Source organism: Mustela putorius, unplaced genomic scaffold (genome assembly GCF_011764305.1).
Source record: "Mustela putorius furo isolate JIRA1106 unplaced genomic scaffold, ASM1176430v1.1 tig00000127_pilon_pilon_pilon, whole genome shotgun sequence".
Lineage (NCBI taxonomy): Eukaryota > Metazoa > Chordata > Mammalia > Carnivora > Mustelidae > Mustela > Mustela putorius.
In genome coordinates this window covers 8,485,611-8,505,948 of record NW_025421288.1, presented here as the reverse complement: position 1 = coordinate 8,505,948, position 20,338 = coordinate 8,485,611, and the positions used below count along the sequence as shown (strand labels likewise).

The window sequence follows — 20,338 nt, the reverse complement described above, 5'->3', positions numbered from 1 at the left end:
GTGTCTCTCGAGTCCCTGTGCTCCAAAAGGCGTGGCACCGCCCTCTCGTCACCGGGGGAGGGGTTACGTGTGGGTGACGTGGCGGCTTCCAGTCTGGTCGGATTTCGGCGGCTACCTGGCTTGGAGAGGAGGCGGTGACCACCCGGGAGACTGTGGCAGCGGCGGCGGCGGCAGGAGGCAGAGAGGAGGTAGAACTCGCTCTAGAAGGGGTCTGGCCGTCGTGTCCGCTCCGGGCTGCGGCTTTCCGGGGGCGGCGACGGGAGGGGGGAAGGGAACCTGGAGCGAGCGGGCCAGTCCTGCCGGCCCGGCTCGGGGGTGAGGGAATACTTCGCCGTCCAATCAGAGAAGTCCCTGTTGAGAAAGACGTCGGCATTACCTAATCAGTGGCTGCAGTCCTCCAGAAGGCGGGACTTGGGCGGGGGTGGGACTTCCTGTTTCAAATAAACACCTAGAGATTTTTTTTCGCCCCCCTCCGCCCACCGAAGTGGGTCCCTCTCGGGAGGTCGGTCACCGTTTCTCCCTCAGGAGTCGAAGGGATCCGCGGATACGAGAGGGCCCGGTTAGGGCCTGGGGCAGTTGCACAGGCCGGGCTGGCGCCTCGGTGCCACGGGACCTGCCTCTGGTCCTGTCCTGCTTCAAGGCCCCCGGCCCGCGCTCTGGCCGCCGGAGCCAAGTTGGTAGAGTGTGAGGAGCGGGACCATTTGGGTTGGAGAGCGGGGACCTGTCCGCCTTGGGCCGGCCCCAGGATCTGCGGGTGGCTTTGGGCGCGAAAGTCCGTGCCAAGTGCAGAAGGGGCCCGAGGATTTACTGGGGTGTGTGTGTTGGGGGCGGGGGATTTGTGGGGAAGGAGGCTGCCTGGGGAATGACATTCTCCCCTCCACAACAGTCCGAGGTTATGCGTCTCAATGATCCCGCGGAAACGCTACGGGTCTAAGAACACGGATCAGGGTGTCTACCTGGGTCTCTCAAAGACACAGGTCCTGTCCCCTGCAACTGCTGGCAGTAGCAGCAGCGACATCGCCCCTCTGCCCCCCCCAGTGGCCCTGGTCCCTCCCCCTCCCAACACCATGTCCTGCCGGGATCGGACCCAGGAGTTCCTGTCCGCCTGCAAGTCCCTGCAGAGCCGTCAGGTAAGGACCAGGAGTGGAAAAGGCAGCAGTGAGCCTTAGCGAAATCTGGGAGAGGCTGTGCTCCAGCACTGTTGATAGACATAATTTGGGGGTGGGGGATGGTGACCTCTTGCAGAACTGATCTGGTTTGGAGGGGCTGTAGGATCTACTCAGCAACAGAAAAGGGGTGGGTCAGCTATCTGGATGCAAGTATCTAAAGTTTTCTGTGAGAAATTCCCCCAGAGGGTAGGAGTTGCTAATCTTCCAAGGAATATTTCAGGATGAGAGGTGGCTGCAGTATATTTGGAGTGGATAAGGAACACGTTCTAGAAAGAGCCTTTAGCTCAGAGACAGGGACTTTGAGTTCTAGTTCCGGAGTAGTCCTACCATAAATTTGCTCTGTGACCACAGGAAACTTAGTCTAGTTGGGTCTCAGGGGTTTTTGTGGCGGGGGCGGGGTGGTGGTGGTGGTGAGCAGGGAGGTGTAGGGCTTTTTTGTTTTTGATTTAAAGTAGGCTCCATGTCCCGTGTGGATCCCAGTGTGCGGCTTGAACTCCTAACCCTGAGATCAAGACCTGAACTGCGATCGAGAGTCAGAGATTTAAGGGTGCCTGGGTGGCTCAGTGGGTTAAGCCTCTGCCTTTGGCTCAGGTCATGATCTCAGGTTCCTGGGCCAGAGGCCCCCCATCGGGCTCGAGCCCCTGCATCGAGCCTGCTTCCTCCACTCTGTCTCTGCCTGCCTCTCTGCATACTTGTGATCTCTATCTGTCAAATCAAATCAAATCAAATAAATCTTTAAGAAAAGAGAAAGAGTCAGAGGTTTAGCCAACTGATGCCCCTGGGCCTCAGTTTTTACATCTATCAAATGAAAGCCCCTTTTTTTTTTTTTAAGCTTTTATTTATTTATTTATTTATTTGACACAGAGAGAGAGTGTGAGCGAGCGAGAGAGCACAGGCAGGGGGAGGCAGAGGGGCAGAGGCAGAGGGAGATGCAGACTCCCTGCTGAGCAGGAAGCTGGATGTAGGGCTTGATCCCAGGACCCTGAGATCATGACCTGAGCTGAAGGCAGAGGGTCAACTGACTGAGTCACCCAGGCGCCCCTAAAACAGTTTTTTTTGATAAGTAGTTTTTACCAAAATTACTTTGGAATGCTTTTTTACAAATTAGATTCCCTTTCAGTCCACACATCTTGAATCAAAGTGGGACCTGAGTGATTGTAATTTTAAGTATTTTTACTGCTCAGGTCTTAACAACTGCTTTTCTGTATGATCTCCAAGAGCTTTCCAGTTATCCTCTTTGATTTCCTGATCGGAGAACTAAAATGGCAATGGTGCCTATCATTTATTTAGTGCTTACAATGTCTGAGGCATCTAACTAAAATACTTTATGGCCCTCATGCTGTTTAATTTTAGCAGCAACAACAGGGGGTGTGTGGATTGTCTTCTTTTTACGCAAGAGAAAACAGATTCAGAATGGTTTAAGTCACTTCCCCCAAACCCCAGCTAATAAGTGGTGGAGTCAAGATTTGCCCAGGTTCAGATCTGAGCTCTAAATGACCGCTACTGATAAACTTGGACCATCCGGTGGAGGTCCTTTGGAGAATGTAGCTGATACCTAAGAAGCAGTGAGAGCTGGAAATGGGGAGGGGGAGCTAAAGTGTCACTCCTTGACATTGTATTTCAGAATGGAATCCAGACAAACAAGCCGGCTCTGCGTGCTGTCCGGCAGCGCAGTGAATTTACCCTCATGGCCAAGTAAGTTGAGAGGTTACTTGGTGGGGTGCTCCAGGGTCCGGGAGCAGTAGGCTTGCCTCGGGGGGCCTTGGCTGTGAGGGAGGGCCGCAGCTCAGTTTTGCTGGAGCTAATGTGGGAATAGGCCCTGTCCTGCCCTTTCCCGTGGTGCCCTCACTGATGCTCGTTTCCAGGCGCATTGGGAAAGACCTCAGCAACACATTTGCCAAGCTGGAGAAGCTGACAATCTGTGAGTGTTCTTGGGGTCTTTCAGAGATGGGACAGTGAACCAGAGAGGGCTGAGGAACCGTTCTCCCTGAGCCTGGTCTCTGACCTCCCCCGTCGTGGCCTCCTTTGTCTCTGCAGTGGCAAAGCGCAAGTCCCTCTTCGATGATAAAGCGGTGGAGATCGAGGAGCTGACTTACATCATCAAACAGGTGAGCTGCTGGCCCTCAGGATCCTGCGTTCCCATCAGATCGCGCTGCAAGTCGCCGTTATCACGGAGGTCCAGAGCAAGTTTCCAGAGCCAGCCCCAGACATCCTGCTCATGTTGTTGGCCATCAGCTGTGTACAAAGCATAGTACAAAAGCTCGAGGCAAGATTTCCGCCTTCAGGGCTTATTGTCTCCAAAAGGTAGCCAGTCCCACAAACTCAGACTTACAGTGAGGAGAAGGCAAGGGGTCTAGACCTTACAAAAAGATGAATGAGACGGTCTGGGGACCCTGGGGCAGATTTTCTAGAGGGAGTGAAGTCTGAACTGGTTTCAAGACTTGCCTGCAGGCCGTGGATGAACATTCCAACAGAAGAAACAGTGTGTGCAGTGGCCCAGCTTATAACAGAGAAGGTTGAAGTCTTTGATGAGCTGTTACCTGCCCAGGGAAGCCTACCCTGAGCGTGCTGTTAGTACATCAGTGCTTGCACCTGTGATCTCCTTACCTTGCTGTTTTTCTGGTTATAGCACTGGATCCTTTCTAACATTCTCTGTCATTGACTGACTTACCTTTATTGGTTTTGTTCCCTCCCATCTACCTCATCCCCCCACCCCCAAATAAAGAAAAGAAAAAACTGTAAGTGCCACAAGAACAGAGACTTTTTTATTTTTCTTCCTGCTTGTTCACAGATGTATCCCAAATGCCCGTACTAGTGTCTGGTGTAGAGAAGGTGCTCAGTGTTTGTTGACTGGTTGGCTGGTCACAGGAGATGAGGCTGGGCGGGTAGATCGGTGGCTGGTTGGGAAGCTCCTTGTGGGCCTGGGTAAGGAGCATGGAATCCCTGACTGCCAGATGTTACAAGGACGCTAAGAATCTGGAGCATAGTCTATCTGGAAGGCCCCCGGATAGCAGAATCTGTACCGTTGTGATTCCTTCCTCTCCCAGCACAATGTTAAGAGCATGAAACTTGAAGTTGAATGACCATAAAGGGGGAAAAAAACCCAGTCTGGAGCACGGGTGGGCAAAGAGTCTAGGGAGGAGGTTCTGCTGCTGTCCGGGGGCAGCCGTGTTCACGAAGGGCCTTGTGGGGGAGTAGAGAGAGGATGCCACCATCTACTGGGTCACTCTTGCATAGGCTTTGAAGAACCACTGCCTGGTTTCAGACAGAAGAGTTCAGATCCCAAGTTCACAAACTATGGTGTAGCGTTGGGTAAGCCATCTAACTACTCTGAGCTTCGGTTCCCTTATGATGGTCGCAGCACCTACCTCGGAGGGTGGTTGTGGGAATTCAGTTGTTTATTTTTGGAGTCACATTATTGGGTGACCTATAGCTGCCTGGTTCTGGGGGATTCAGCAGTGAGCAGGAGCAGGACAGGTGCGGTACCTGCCCTGGGGGGTTTCCCTCTTCTCTCTCTCCTTTCCTTTCTTCCTTATTTATTTATTTATTTATTTGCGAGAGGGGGAGGGGAGGGAGAGGGAGAGACACTAGACAAGTAGATAGAAAAAACAATTTCAGGGTGGTGAATCCTATTAAAGAAATAAATTGAGTTCCTCCGGCTGGGGTCTTAATAGATGGAGGTGATCTAGGATGGCCCGTGAGAAGGGGCATTGAGACCCGAATGGTGGTGAAAAAGCATCTTCCAAAGATGTGGCGGGAGCACTTTTCAGAAAGTGGGACTAGCAAAGGGAAAGGCTGTGCCGGGCGGGCCGCCTTAGCGCGCCTCGGAAACACAGAGGGAGTGCAGTGCGGTTACAGCAACGAATGTGAATGAGGAGACTCGGAGGGGTGAGGTCAGGGAAATGCGCAGGGCCAGAGCCTGTGACGTCTGCGTCCGCCAGGGAAGGAGTTTGGCTTGTGTTCTAAATTTAGTGGAAAACTCTTGGAAGATTTTAAGCAGAGCAGTGATGTGCTCCGTTTCTGGTTCAAAAGCTCACTCTGCTCTCTGTGTCGAGGGCGAATGGGCGAGGGCAGGCTGCAAGGGGAAAGTCACTTAGGAGGCTCTTGGCGAATGTTAAGAGAAGGTGACAATAGGGTCCAGGGCAGGTTTCGTGGGGAAGGAGGTGAGCGGCCCGATTCGGAGCGTCTGTTCCGGCTCAGCCGGGTTCTCTGTGGGCTCCCGCAGAGGCTCCGTATGGATTAAGGGGAAGGAGAGGACATGGGGATGGCTCTCCTGCGTCTGGTCTGAGCAGCTGGCGACTGGTGGTGCCCTTTGCCAGAAGGGAAAAGTAGGGAGAGGGGGGAACAGCTTTTGGCAGGGAGTTGGGAGTTGTCTTCTGTGGTGACTGTAAGGGCAAAGAAAGTCGCAAGCTGCCTAGCGCGCTGTGTGGCACAGAGACACAGGCGCTCGGTGCCCGGTGAGTGACCCGTAGACTGTGGTTGTGTTGTGGCAGAGAGATGGGCTTAGGAGGTATGAGTATGTGACTTAGAAACTTCCAGCCTGGGTGCCTTCGTGGGAAGTGGTACCATTTTTCCGAGGCAGAACTCTGGGGGACGAGATTTGATGGGGAGAAGCCGTGGAGTGCGGTTTTGGACGTGGCGCTGTAAGGAGGTTGTATCAGCTCCAAAGGGCCCGACCAGTCGGCTGTGGATATCGTCCGTGGCTCTCGAATGCTTGTGGCTGGATTGCTAAGTGGGGGGACTGTTAGAGCAATTCCAGAAGTGGCCGAATCTAGTTTGTCTTCAGTGTGTGCCTTGAACTCACTTTTCCTGACCTCTTCTCTCTCCTCCTCCCCCTTATCCCCTGGGCAGACTTTCTCTGCTACTCCCCAGCCATCTCCTTTGTCTCTGTCTTGACAAGCCAGATTGGGGAGCGGAGGATGCCTTGGTCTGGTGTAGAAGGCCGGGCTGTGCTACTTTACCTCATCATGTGTGACCTTGGACAAGTCACAGCTTTTACTCTTTTGCTATAATGGCTTTTGAAAGGAGTTCTGTGTATAAGAGGCGTTTTGTTGATGCTTCTGGGACACACGGAGTCTTTGACTCTTCCCTTTTCCTGACTGCCGTACGGTGCTCTGCTGGCCAGCGTGCACTGGGTGTGAGATCATGGCCTTCGAAGTAGTTCTCTGGTCACGTGTCTGGCCTCGCAGGTAGAGTTGAGTCAGAGGGTGAAGTGGGGGGTAAAGTCAGTTATTTAGAAATGGATGAGACCAGATTTTGCCTCTTCTGGCTCTACTCCGCAGAGACTGAGCTTGGACCATCCCAGAAGCCCCTTCTGGTCTGACTTTGAAATACCCTCCCCATCGTTCGTAACTTCCACCCTGTCGTCCTTACTGGAGCTGTCCATGAGGGAGAGACGTTGGCCGAGGACCCGTTTGTTAACAGTTTTTCTCTTGGCTCTCCGTAGGACATCAACAGCCTCAACAAACAAATTGCCCAGCTTCAGGACTTTGTGAGGGCCAAGGGCAGCCAGAGCGGCCGGCACCTGCAAACCCATTCCAACACCATCGTGGTCTCCCTGCAGGTGGGACCTGGAGTCGGTGGAGGGGGAGGCAGAAGGGAGAGAGAGACGGTCTTCTTTGGCCAACCCTCTCTCCTTTTGTTCTAGTCAAAACTGGCCTCGATGTCCAATGACTTCAAATCAGTTTTAGAAGTGAGGACAGAGGTAAGAAGCATCTGTGTAGGAGGCATAGGAATCGGGGTAAAGGCCCAAGGGAGATGGGGAAGGAACAGTGGAGGGGTATGGGTAACAGTGTCATAGGCCGACAGGAGGGTCTCTCTAACATGCCTGCTTCCCAGAGGCCTCGGGACCTTTGCATTTCTTCCCCAACCCCAGAACCTGAAGCAGCAGAGGAATCGGCGGGAACAGTTCTCCCGGGCACCTGTGTCAGCCCTGCCCTTGGCCCCCAACCACCTGGGTAAGTCACCAGCAGTGCAGGGAGCCCTGAGGGGTAAGACTCAGTTACTGTGTCTGTGATGGCATCCTCTAACCCCGCGAGGGCAGGGTGTGCGTAGAATGGACAGGCATCCTTGAGATGCCAGGATTTCTCTCTCAGAGGTCAAACCCCACGGCTGGCTTTCACGATCCACACTTAGTCTCCCACGTTCTCACTGTCGGGGCTGACTTCAGTCCTGTGCGCTAGAATGCCTCTAACATTTTTATTATTCGTTCACATTCTCTGATTTAATTTTCACCACCACCTCAGAGAAAGCCACTATTATTATGCGTCATTTATTTATTTATTTATTTATTTATTTATTTTTAAAAGATTTTATTTATTTATCTGACAGAGATCACAAGTAGACAGAGAGAGAGGAGGAAGCAGACTCCCCGCTGAGCAGAGAGCCCGATGTGGGGCTGGATCCCAGGACCCTGAGATCATGACCCAATCCGAAGGCAGAGGCTTTAACCCACTGAGCCACTGAGGCGCCCCTTATTATGCATCATTTAAAGGGGAAGAAACTGAGGCCCAGTGAGATTAAATGACTTGTCCAGGGTCACAAGGCTAGGAAGTGCCTGCGCTGGGATTCAAACCCAGAGCATGTGGGCTTTGAACCTGCTTTCAAGCACTACAAAGTGCCTTTTCTTTCTTTTCCCAGGGGGCAGTGCTGTGGTTTTGGGGGCAGAGTCTCGTGCCTCCGGGGATGTGGCCATTGACATGATGGACTCTCGGACCAGCCAGCAGCTGCAGCTCATTGATGAGCAGGTACCTGGGCTCAGAACTGGGGAGGAGATGCTCATCTATCCTTAGCAAGTGTTTGAAATGTGCGTTGAGTAGAGTGGCCACGCTGGGAAGGGGTCCTGAAGAAGCAGGCCCTCCACTGAGGAAGCTCCTAGAGTTCATGGGTGCTGTCTCTCCCCTGAAGGATTCCTACATCCAGAGCCGGGCAGACACCATGCAGAACATCGAGTCCACAATTGTCGAGCTGGGCTCCATCTTTCAGCAGTTGGCACACATGGTTAAGGAGCAGGAAGAAACCATTCAGAGGTGAGACTCTCTTTTACCCCGGGCAGAAGAGCCTTCTGTTTCTGTGGGGTGACATCCTAAAGGCCCCCAGGGACAGCTTGCTGCCCTTCGAAAGAGTAGAGGGAATCCGGCCTACCCACGGGGTTCCTTCAACAAGTGTTCATGGAGTGTGTGTTTCTGGTCAGGTGCTGTTCTAGGTGCTGAGGATACACCGATGAGTAGAACCATGACATCTCTATAGCGTAGGGGTGAGATTCAGGAGGGTGGGTGAGCACAGCTGTTTAAAAGAGTTGACAAGGGGCACCTGGGTGGCTCAGTGGGTTAAGCCGCTGCCTTCGGCTCAGGTCATGATCTCAGGGTCCTGGGATCGAGCCCCGTGTCGGGCTCTCTGTTCAGCAGGGAGCCTGCTTCCTCCTCTCTCTCTCTGCCTGCCTCTCTGCCTACTTGTGATCTCTGTCTGTCAAATAAATAAATAAAATCTTAAAAAATAAATAAAAGAGTTGACAAGAAATTTTCAGGTAGTGATAAGATATACATGGAGAATTATGGTGGGATGACATGTTAAGAAAGGGATCATGGGGCACCTGGATGGCTCAGGCTGCCATTGGCTCAGGTGGTCCTGGGATGGAGCCCAGCATTGGGCTCCCTGCTCAGCGGAGAGCCTGCTTCTGCCGCTCTGCCTGTTTGTGCTTCTTTTCTATCTCTCTGTCAAATAAGTAAATAAAATCTTAAAAAAAAAAAAATCCATTCTATCAGTGGACTCCTACACTTCTGTGTTTTGGCTATTGTAGATAATGCTGCAGCGAACATTGGGGTGCATATTATCTTTCTGAGTTAGTGTTTTCTTTTTCTTTGGATAAATGCCCAGAAATGGAATTACTGGATCATGTGGATCATGTGATAGCTATATTTTTAATTTTTTGAGGAACCTCCGTACTGTTTCCCAGAGTCGCTGTATCAGTTTGCATTCCCACTAACAGTGCACAAAGGTTCCTTTTCTCCACATCCTCACCAGCACATACATACATACATATATATATATATTTTTTTTTTTGGCTATTTTATTTTGTTTAGTTTTTTAAGATATTGTTTGTTTATTTGACAGAAATCACAAGTAGGGAGACAGGCAGGCAGAGAGAGAGAGAGAGAGGAGCAGGCTCCCTGCTGAACAGAGAGCCCAACATGTGGGGCTCGATCCCAGGACCCTGAGATCACAACCCAAGCCAAAGGCAGAGGCTTAACCCACTGAGCCACCCAGGTACCCCTGTTTTGTTTTAAGATTTTTATTTGACAGAGAGCAAGATGACAAGTAGAGAGGCAGGCAGAGAGGGTGGGGGGGAGCAGACTCCCTGCTGAGCAGAGAGCCCGATGCAGGACTTGATTCCAGGACCCTGAGATTATGACCCGAGCCAAAGACAGAGGCTTAACCCCCTGAGCCACCTAGGTGCCCCTTTTTTGTTTTGTTTTGTTTTTTAAAGATTTTATTTATTTATTTGAGAGAGAGAGACAGTGAGAGAGAGCATGAGCGAGGAGAAGGTCAGAGGGAGAAGCAGACTCCCCATGCAGCTGGGAGCCCGATGCGGGACTCGATCCCGGAACTCCGGGATCATGACCTGAGCCGAAGGCAGTCGTCCAACCAACTGAGCCACCCAGGCATCTCCCCTGTTTTGTTTTTAATGATAGCCATTCTGACAGGTATGAGGTGACTATCTCTTTGTGGTTTGGATTTGTTTTTCTGTGATCATGAGCAGTGTTGAGCATCTGATGTGCTTCTTGGCCATTTGGATGTCTTCTTTGGAAAAATGTCTCTTCAGAGATTTCCTGCCCATTTTTAAATTAGATTGTTGGTTTTTCTGTTGGTTTGCTGTTGGGTTATATGCAGTCTTTTTTTTTTTTTTTTTTTAAGATTTTATTTACTTACTTGAGAGAGAGACAGTGAGAGAGAGCATGAGTGAGGAGGTCAGAGAGAGAAGCAGACTCCCCATGCAGCTGGGAGCCCGATCCCGGGACTCCAGGATCATGACCTGAGCCGAAGGCAGTCGTCCAACCAACTGAGCCACCCAGGTGTCCCTATATGCAGTCTTTATATATTTTGGATGTTTGCCCCATATCAGATAAATGACTTGCAAACTTTTCTCCTGTTCAGTAAGAAAGAACTTTGTTGATAGTTTCTTCTCTGTGCCAAAGCTTTTTAGTTTGATGTACTCGCATTTGTTATTTTTGCTTTTGTGGCCCTTGCCTGTGGAGTCAGGTCCAAAAATATTGCTAAGTGATGTCAAGGAACCTGCCACCTGTGTTCTCATCTAGAATTTTTATGATTTCAGGTCTTGCATTCAAGTTTTTTATCCATCGTGAATTAATTTTTGCATGTGGTGAAAGAAAGTGGTCCAGGGTCACTCTCCACATGTAGCTGTGCAGTCGCCCCACACATTTGTCACCGAGACTGTCTTCCCCGTTTATATTCTTGCCTCCTCTGATTAATTGATCACATACGCGTGGATTTATGTCTGGGTGCTCTCTCCTGTTGCGTTGATCTATGTGTCTGTATTTGCGCCCGTACCAGGCTGTCCTGGTGACTCACTCTAGTTTTGTGGCATAGGTTGAAATTAGGGCGTGTGATGCCTCCAGCTGTGTTCTTTCTCAAGATTGCTTTGGCTACTCAGAGTCTTCTGTGATTCCATAAAAATAGTGTACTTTTGGGGGCGCCTGGGTAGCTCAGTCTCAGGTCATGATCTCGGGGTTCTGGGATGGAGCCCCACATCGGGCTATCTGCTCGGCAGGGAGCCTGCTTCCTCTCTCTCTCTCTGCCTGCCTCTGCCTGCTTGTGATCTCTCTCTCTCTCTGTCAAATAAATAAATTTTTAAAAAATAGTGTACTTTTTAATAAGGTTGGATTTAGGCTTACCATTTTACTATTTGCTTTCTCTTTCTTTTTTTCCTGGGTTTTTTTTTTTTTTTTTGTCCTTTTGTTCCTCTTTCTCTATCATCTTTTGAACAATGGAAATTTTTTTCAAAAATTTTTTTGTTGGTATTTTAGCTAAACGTCATTCCATTTTTTTTTTTTTTAAGCAGCAGGAAGAGAGAGAGAGGGGGAAGCAGGCTCCCCGCTGAGCAGAGAGTCCGATGCGGCCTTGATCCCAGGACCCTGAGACCATGACCCAAGCCAAAGGCAGAGGCTTAACCCACTGAGCCACCCAGGCGCCCCTGCACCTTCATTCTTGAAGGATGTTTTCCCTGGATATAGAATTCTGGGTTGGTTTTCAGGTTCACTCTTCAGGCACTTTAGCTGTATCACTACTGAGCTTTGGTCTTTCTTGTTCTTAATGAGAAGGTGGTGATGACTTCAGCTTTGTATGTAATGTGTTTTTCTCTGGCTGCTTTTCCGGGTTTTTTTGTATGTTTGTTTTTTTGTTTGTGTGGGTTTGTTTTGTCTTTGATTTTCAGCAGTTGACTATTACGTCTCTTGATGTCGTTTTCTTTGAACTTCCCTTTCCCGGGGTTCTCGGAGTTTCTCGCATCTGTATATCTATATCTCTCATGACGTTTCGGAGACGTTTGGCCGTTATTGACTCAGACTGTGCCCGATTCCTCAGACTGGTTCACTGTTCTCCGTTCAGTAGGATGGAGCTCTCAGAGCGGAGGGCGGGGGACGAGATGTAGGAGGGGGAGGAGTTTGGCAACCGCTACTTAAAGGATGTTTGTTTGTTTATTTATTCATCGACTATAGTACCAGCCCTTTATAAGGTGCTACGAGTCTAGCCATCATGGTCCTGGAATCAAGAGGCTTCAAAAGACCGATTCTTCCCTGGTTCAGCTGAGACCTAGGGAACTCCTTACTGGGTTGGTTCCGTAAACACCGTAGCTCCTCAGGCTGTGATGTACTTTGTATATTAGAATATTGTTATAGGTTCTGTGAAATGGAATCATAAAAGATACTTGGGTTTGGGACGCCTGGGTAGCTTAGTCATTTGGGCATCTGCCTTCAGCTTGGATCATGATCCCGGGATCCTGGGATCAAGTCCCGCATGGGGCTCCTTGCTCAATAGGGAGCCTGCTTCTCCCTCTGCCTGCCGCTCCCCCTGCTTGTGCTCTCTCCCTGATGGATAAATTAGTAAAATCTTAAAAAACAACAAAAAAAAGTTACTTAGGTTCTTTCTGCATCCTTTATGTGTTTTAAATAGTTAACATTAGGGGCACCTGAGTGGCTCAGTCAGTTAAGCGTCTGCCTTCAGTTCAGGTCGTGATCTCAGGGTCCTGGGATCGAGCCCCGCATAGGGCTCCGTGCTCAGTTGGTGAGTCTGCTTCTCCTTCTTCCTCTCCCTCTGTGATCTGTCTCATTCTTGATTGCTCTCAAATAAATAAATAAAATCCGAAAAAAAGTAGCTAACATTCTCTGCATCTGCATGCAACCTTACATTCTAGTCTTCCTTGAAAGAGTCTTTCAGTGTTAGTGTTCATTTCTTTATGGGTTTAGCAAACATCTGGTGCTGCTCTGAGCTAGTCCTGCTGGATCTGGGGATAGGAGGGTGAAAGACCGTTCCGGTCCTTGCGGCGCTCGTGTCTAGTAGGAGAAACATGCACTGACAGTTACACTTCAGTATGGTGAGGGCAGAGAGAGAAGGAGGTAAGGGAACTCAGGCCAGGTACCTCTCCTAGAAATAAAAGATAGCAAACTAAGTCCTGAGGAGGAATGCCAGCCAAAGGAAAGGAAAGGCCATTCCAGAACAGCTGAGTAATGAAAAAGGGCTTGGTGGCTTCCAGGAATGCAGACTTAGTGGAGGCAGGCAGGCGGAGTGGGGAGGGAGGAAGCTGGAGAGGCAGAGCTAGATCACAAAGGACCTGTGTGCCACATTCTCAGGGAGAAGTAGATGGATGCTGGGGGAGGGGAACGAGCTTTGTTCGGGACATGCTGACTGTCAGACTCCCTGGGCCCTCCAAATGGCATTTGCTGTGTGGCCTGAGGCTCAGCAGAGAGGGCTGGGCTAGAGATAAGGACTTGGGGGAGTCAATGGCCTCCTGGTGAAACCGAGGACATAGATGAGACTACCCCGAGACAGGGGTAAAGTGAGAAAAAGGACAGGACAGATCCCTGTGGCTCCAGGAGTCCTGGGAGAAGGGGGAAGGATTTGTCCAGGAGGCTGAGGAAGACGGCTAAGAAAGATGACAAAAGAAAGCGGAGAGAAATGTGTCTTTAGAAGCTGAGGTGGTGGGGATTTTAGGACGAAAGGAGTGGATGTTTCTCGGTGCCCCTGAAAAAGGAGGTGTGAGGTGAGGAGGGTAGCCAGGGGACTGCGGGGCTGGGAGTGATTGCATCAGTGCAGCAACTTCCGTTGGACGGCTCAGAAGCAGTTTTACAGGGGATTGAAACACAAAAGGGAAATAACAAAAGAGAAAAATTGTGGGCAACTGTGTGTACAAGAAATGGAGATTTTGAAAGGATGAATTTTTTTTTTATTGTATTTGTTTATTTTTTTAAGATTTTATTTGCGAGAGAGAGAATGTGCTCGTGTGTGCACATGAGTCAGGGGAGCAGCAGAGGGAGAGGGAGAAGCAGGCTCCCCTCTGAGCAGGGATCCTGATGCTGGGCTCTATCCCAGGATCCGGAGATCATGACCTGAGCCAAAGGCAGACGCTTGACTGAATGAGCCACCCAAGGATGAACTTTTTTAAATAGACATTCTTCTCTTTGCTTCCTGCATGCCAGTGGATCTGGATTTGAACACCCTTTTTAGAAACCATTGATTTAGGGGTGCCTGGGTGGCTCAGTGGGTTAAAGCCTCTGCCTTCGGCTCAGGTCATGATCTCAGGGTCCTGGGATCGAGTCCCGCATTGGGCTCTCTGCTCAGTGGGGAGCCTGCTTCTTCCTTTCTCTCTCTCTGGCTGCCTCTCTGCTTACTTGTGATCTGTCTTTTTTAAAGAAAAAAAAAAAAGAAAGAAGCACGATGTGTTTAAAAAAAAAAAGAAACCACTGATTTAGTCCAAAGGTCTTCAATATGTAGATTCCTGGGCCCCATTCTAAACTTTCTGAATATAAGACATGAGAATCTGCATTTTGGGGATGCTCAGCACGTGATTCTTATTTTTTTTCTGAGGTATGAAAACTGCTGACCTGTTACTCCATTGTTTCGCTTTGCACCCCGATTTGTAACTTACAGGATTTCTAACTAGTAGAAAAGTTGGAAGGATCATACAAATGAACACTATGTTCCTTTCACTCAGATTTGCCCACTTAATATTTTCTCACATTTGCTTTCCCTCCTTTTTGTTCCTCTGAACCATCGGAAAGTACAAAGATCATGACATTTTTATCCCTAAAGACTTCAGCAGGCACCCTTCCAGAATTGGTTTTCTCCTGAACAGCCACAGTGCCACTATCATACCTAAGATGACAAACAATTCTCTGCCTTCTGTTTTGCTTCTCGTGACACTGACTTTTCTTGGAGGAGGCCAGTGCCTCTTGTAGAAGGTCCTGCATGTGTGTTAGCTCAGTGTTGCCTCATGATGGGATCTAGGTTATAGACTGTTAGCCAGCTACATAGCTGATTATTACCAGTGGGCACTTGATGAGGTTATTCCTTTATTGGCGATGGCAAGTTTGGTCACTTGTTTAATGCGGTGAGCATCTGGCTAAGTCATCTGTAGAGTGGCGCTTCGAATGCCTGTGAACGTCCGCCTCCCTAGACCCATGATAGTCCTTGCCTGATACAGGCGTGACTGTGTGTGAGACCAAGTGGCAGTTTTCTAATTCATCCCTTCTTTTTTTTTTTTTTTTTTAAAGATTTTATTTACTTATTTGACAGAGATCACAATTAGGCAGAGAGGCAGGCAGAGAGAGAAAGGGAAGCAGGCTTTCTGCTGAGCAGAGAGCCCAATGCGGGGCTTGATCCCAGGACCCTGGGATCATGACTCAAGTCGAAGGCAGAGGCTTTAACCCACTGAACCACTGAGGCACCTCTCTAATTCATCCCTTCTACATTTACTAGCTGCACCCTTCTGTAAAACAGGAGCCTTCTCTCTTTAAACATTACTGGGAATAATGGATTTCTTTTTTGTATCCGATGTACTGTAATCCATTACCATCACCGTTTTCTCTTTTTTCTTTTTAAATTTTTTTTAAAGATTTTATTTATTTGTTTAAATTTTTTTTAAAGATTTTATTTATTTGACAGACATCACAAGTAGGCAGAGAGGCAGGCAGAGAGAGAGGAAGGGAAGCAGTCTCCCCGCTGAGCCCGATGCAGGGCTCGATCCCAGGATCCTGAGATCATGACCTGAGCTGAAGGCAGAGGCTTAACGCACTGAGCCACCCCGGCGCCCCCAGCCATCATCGTTTTTCATTATAGAGTCAGATTTTCTAAAGCTGGCCACGTGGAGCTCCTTTTTTTTTTTTTTTTTTTTTAAATTTTGTATATTTGAGAGAGCACAAGCAGAGGGAGCTGCAGGCAGAGGGAGAAGCAGGCTTCCTGCTGAGCAAGGAGCCCAATATAGGACTCTGTCCTAGGGTCCTGGGATCATTACTTGAGCCAAAAGCAGACGCTTAACCCACTGAGCACCCAGGTGTCCCAACATGGAGCTCCTTAAAAGTAGCTTCCATATCCTCTGAATATGACCCAACTCCTATCAATCATTATGAAGCCTTTGGGAAATTGACACTCCGAAAGCTAAAATTCCAGTTTTCCTAATCACGGTCAGATAGTCTTTCCAGCTCCTGGGCTTACCGTCCTGCTCCAGTCAACCTCCCTTTTGTCGTCTTCCCTGACTTAAACTCAGCTTTCTCATCCTCTGGGTTTTCATGCCTCTCCATCACTCTGAGAATCTATCCTTGCCGGTCAGGCAAACTCCAGCTAGTTTTGTTTTTTTTTTTTAAGATTGATTTATTAGAAAGAGGTCACACATGCACAAGGGCAGGGGAGATAGGGAGGTGCTGAGGGGGAGGGCAAGAGACAAGCAGACTCCAGGCTGAGCGGGGAGCCCAGTTTGGGGCTCAGTCTCACAACCCTGAGATCATGACCTGAGCTAGAAGTCAGGAGTTGGACACCTAACTGACTGTGCCACCTAGGCACCCTGAGACTCCAGCTTCTTCTTTTTTTTTAAGATTTTATTTGAGGGGCGCCTGGGTGGCTCGGTGGTTTAAAGCCTCTGCCTTCAGCGCAGGTCATGATCCCAGGATCCTGGGATCGAGCCCCACATCGGGCTCTCTGCTCAGCAGGGAGCCTGCTTCCTCCTCTCTCTCTGCCTGCCTCTCTGCCTACTTATGGTCTCTGTCTGTCAAATAAATAAATAAAATCTTAAAAAAAAAAAGAATTTATTTGAGAGCGAGAGAGTGAGCATGAGCAGGGGAGAGGCAGAGGCAGGGAACCCAATGCAGGGTGTCGATCCCAGGATCCTGGGATTTGACCCGGGCCAAAGGCAGATGTTTAACCCACTGAGCTACCCAGGCGCCCTGAGACTCCAGCTTCTTCTTCTTCTTTTTTTTTTTTTAAAGATTTTATTTATTTATTTGACAGACAGAGATCATAAGTAGGCAGAGAGGCAGGCAGAGAGAGAGGAGGAAGCAGGCTCCCCGCTGAGCAGAGAGCCTGATGTGGGGCTTGATCCCAAGACCCTGGGATCATGACCTGAGCTGAAGGCAGAGGCTTTAAACCACCGAGCCACCCAGGCACCCCAGACTCCAGCTTCTTCTTCTTTTTTTTTTTTTTTAAGATTTTATTTATTTATCAGAGAGAGAGAGGGAGAGAGCGAGCGAGCACAGGCAGACAGAATGGCAGGCAGAGGCAGAGGGAGAAGCAGGCTCCCTGCCGAGCAAGGAGCCCGATTCGGGACTCGATCCCAGGACGCTGGGATCATGACCCGAGCCGAAGGCAGCTGCTCAACCAACTGAGCCACCTAGCCGTCCCTTCCAGACTCCAGCTTCTTAATGCTTGATTCCTTCCTTCTATAGTTTTACTTTCTTTCCATAAGACATTCCTTCAGCCTCCTCACCGTGCTAACTTTTTCCTGTTTTCTTCACCCTTCTCCTTTTCAGGCCACATTTGTGGGCCCTCATATCTGTCTTCTGCTCCCCACTACTATCTCTGAGTGTCCCACGGACCCCTAATTCCCTCCCCAGAGCTCCCTCCCATTAGTTTATTATTTTATTTATTTATTTTTTTTTAATTTGACAGACAGAGATGACAAGTAGGCAGAGAGAGAGAGAAGAGAAAGCAGGCTCCCTGCCGAGCAGAGAGCCCAATGCGGGACTCGATCCCAGGACCCTGGGATCATGACCTGAGCCGAAGGCAGAGGGCTTTAACCCACTGAGCCACCTAGGCTCCCCTTTCCCATTAGTTTACATTCATGGACTCTGACTTAAAGTCTTTCTTACTCCAGACTGCATTTACTGTGTATACATTTTTAAGCAAAGCCATTCATGATTGCCAAGATGAGCTTTCTTGGATATGAAATGTCAGTTGTACCCATAATGAGAAATAAAATGACAGTCCAAAGGTAGGAAAGCTGATACTTCAGTTAGCCACTCAGATACAAATAGGGCATCACGTACAGTCTAGACTCCTGTATTTGGGCCTTTTTTAAAGTTTATTTACTTATTTAAGTAATCTCTATCTAACATGGGGCTCGAACTCATGACCCCAACATCAAGAGTCGCATGCTCTTCCTTTTTTTTTTTTTTTTTTTTTTTAAGATATATTTATTTGGGGCACCTGGGTCACTCAGTTAAGTATCTGACTCTTTGATTTCAGCTCTGGTCATGATCTTGTGTTGTGAGATCAAGCCCTGCATCGGGCTCCACACGGAGGGGGCATCTGCTTCAGATTCTCTCTCTCCCTCTTCCCCTGCCATCTCTCTAAAATAAATAAAACCTTAAAAAAAAAAAAAAGATTTATTCATGAGAGAGAGAATGTGAGCAGAGGGGGGCCGAGGAAGAGAAAGAATCCCAGCAGACACGCCACTGAACATGGAGCCTGACCTGGGACTCGACCCCAGGACCTAGAGATCATGACCTGAACCACAACGAAAAGTCAGAAGCTCAACAGACTGAATCACCCAGGTGCCCCCAGAAAGGCATGGTCTTCTGACCGAGCCAGCCAGGCACCCTTGGGGCTCCTACGCTTGGACAGAGTAGTTCGCAGGCCTCATGACTACCTTCTGGGGGCCTGGGGCTTGCAGCCGCTGGCCCAGGCTTTGCTTTCCTTGTTCCAACTGGATTATCAGGCTCCCGCTTCTCTGTCCTCACAGCTCACCGCAGTCTCTGCTTCCGGGGCCTCCCTTTGCAAAAGCCCGGGTTTGTATTGGGTTCTCAGGATTGTTGCCTATTCCGGGTAGCCAAGAAATCTTTTCTTTTCCTCAGGCGCCTCTCAAGAGATGGACGTTCCTGGGAGAAACATGTTCTCCTAATAGTAGGGCTTTTCCTATCTCCTGACTTCCTGTCCGTATCATTAAGTTTTTCTTCCTGTCTCACTCAGAACCAGGATTTCCTGACTGCAGGGGTCTGTGAGCATTTTCTCCCATATTACAAATGCAGTGTTACTCATTAGACAAAAATCAATAAACACTGACAAGAGAAGATTTATAATAGCTGACATGTGGGGGGCTTTTAGTGTGGGCTGGGCATTTTGTTAACCATTTGAGGCCGACAACAACCCCAGATGCAGCGTTGGGTTCATTCTCATTTTCCCTCCTTTGCAGTGGAAGGAAATGAGTCTGGAGGTTAAATTAAATGACCGGCTCAGAATCACAAGCTAATAAGTTGCAGAGCTGATCTTCACACCAGAGCCAAGCCTCATCCCCACTACCCTTCCAGAGCTCTTTCTATATACAAGCATATATACACAAAAATGGGATCGTACTGTATGGAAATACTTCTCACTCCCACACTATCGCGACCCTCTTTCCATGTTGGTAAATCTCCTTCAACAGCAGTCTTTTTAATCGTGGTCTTCTGTTTCCTCTTCTTCCGCCCCACCCCCAGAATCGACGAGAACGTCCTCGGAGCCCAGCTGGATGTTGAGGCCGCCCATTCAGAGATCCTCAAATACTTCCAGTCGGTCACCTCGAACCGGTGGCTCATGGTCAAAATCTTCCTTATCCTCATTGTCTTCTTCATCATCTTTGTGGTCTTCCTTGCCTGAACCTTCTCCGCTCTGAGGCACTCCATCGGGGTTTGGAACCCCTTTGGGAGGGCAGGTGGCCAGTGCTGTCACTGAGCCTTGTGCAGGGTGCTTGGGAGAAAGGCCCTGTTTCCCTGGAACTGCTGAGAATGGCCACTGCCCCTGCCCCCTGCCCCTTTGCCTCTGGCCACCCTGTCCTCCCCTCACCACCCTCAGGCCCTCGAAACACACAGTTCTGGATTTGTACTCTGCTGTGAAGTGGCTGGAAGGGAGCAGAGGCCAGCTGGGGGGCCGGTCGGGGAGGTTGTCTCCACTAGGTAGGAGATTTTTAGAAACTCCCCAGCCTCTTCCAAAGGAAACTTGGGCAGCAAGGGGAGATGATGGCCTTCCCCACCTTCCTGAGAGGGAGGAGAGGAAGTGAAGCCGCCCCCCGGGACCAACTTTCCCATCTGGGTTAGAATTTGACCTCTTTCTTCTTCCTCTCTCCACCATGTGAGGCAGGGGGCCCTGAGCCCCTCAGCTGCCTATACAACCCCAACTTTGGCTGCTGGTGACTCAATCTGCCAAATGCGCTGCAGCCCATTTTCTCCCAATTACAGCAAGACTGTCAGCCTCACTAGCCATGTCGTCATTTCTGGGTGGGAGCGTCGAAGGGCCTTCGCAGCCAGTGGAATGAGTGCACTGCCTAGTACCAGAACTGAAAGGCTGGGCTGATGGCTCTGAGGGCCAAGCTTTGGGCCCTGTGCACACAGCTGCCTCCGGGCAGGGAACACCTGGGTGCAGCAGTACTTCATGAGCCTCGAAACTTCCCTCCAGAGGGGGAAGCACAACCCCAGAATGGGGCCCTGATCGGTGGCAACTTTCAGGATCATCTCCAGCAGTATCTGTGCCTGTTTCCGCTGCATGCTTCAGCCGGCTGGCCCCTGTTTTTCCTTGAGCTGGATGACGCACAAGCTCTGCCTGCTGCCAGGAGTAGAAGGTGAAGAACTCGTTCCCAGCTCCAGCCGAGGCTCTTGGTCCCCTCCAAGCCCCTCACCAAATCCAAGCCAGTCACA

The 20,338-nt window shown here is 49.7% G+C and overlaps 1 protein-coding gene across 6 annotated transcripts; it reads left to right on the top strand.

Annotated features, from left to right (window-relative positions):
* Nucleotides 1-51: 51 nt before the first annotated feature.
* STX5 (syntaxin 5) lies at nucleotides 52-19,899 on the top strand. 6 transcript variants are annotated; one of them, XM_013044568.2, is made up of 11 exons: nucleotides 55-188; nucleotides 887-1,130; nucleotides 2,794-2,864; nucleotides 3,035-3,090; nucleotides 3,207-3,277; nucleotides 6,616-6,732; nucleotides 6,817-6,873; nucleotides 7,045-7,126; nucleotides 7,809-7,915; nucleotides 8,076-8,197; nucleotides 19,145-19,899. In XM_013044568.2, exons 2-11 carry the CDS (start codon nucleotides 906-908, stop codon nucleotides 19,302-19,304), a joined length of 1,068 nt encoding a protein of 355 aa, XP_012900022.1. In that variant the 5' UTR covers nucleotides 55-188; nucleotides 887-905; the 3' UTR covers nucleotides 19,305-19,899. The 6 variants fall into 6 exon arrangements, with proteins under 6 accessions (XP_044919743.1, XP_012900022.1, XP_012900023.1 ...); XM_013044569.2 differs by having other exon boundaries at nucleotides 62-188; nucleotides 972-1,130; XM_045063803.1 differs by having other exon boundaries at nucleotides 74-188; nucleotides 1,039-1,130.
* Nucleotides 19,900-20,338: the final 439 nt, after the last annotated feature.

What these genes read in the sequence shown, in the direction of transcription:
- STX5 (XM_013044568.2), top strand. Translation starts at nt 906, where the DNA reads ATGATCCCGCGGAAACGCTACGGGTCTAAGAACACGGATCAGGGTGTC. An exon ending in GAATTTACCCTCATGGCCAA is followed by an intron (nt 2,865 to 3,034) that starts GTAAGTTGAGAG and finishes GCTCGTTTCCAG; the next exon opens with GCGCATTGGGAAAGACCTCA. An exon ending in CCATCGTGGTCTCCCTGCAG is followed by an intron (nt 6,733 to 6,816) that starts GTGGGACCTGGA and finishes CTTTTGTTCTAG; the next exon opens with TCAAAACTGGCCTCGATGTC.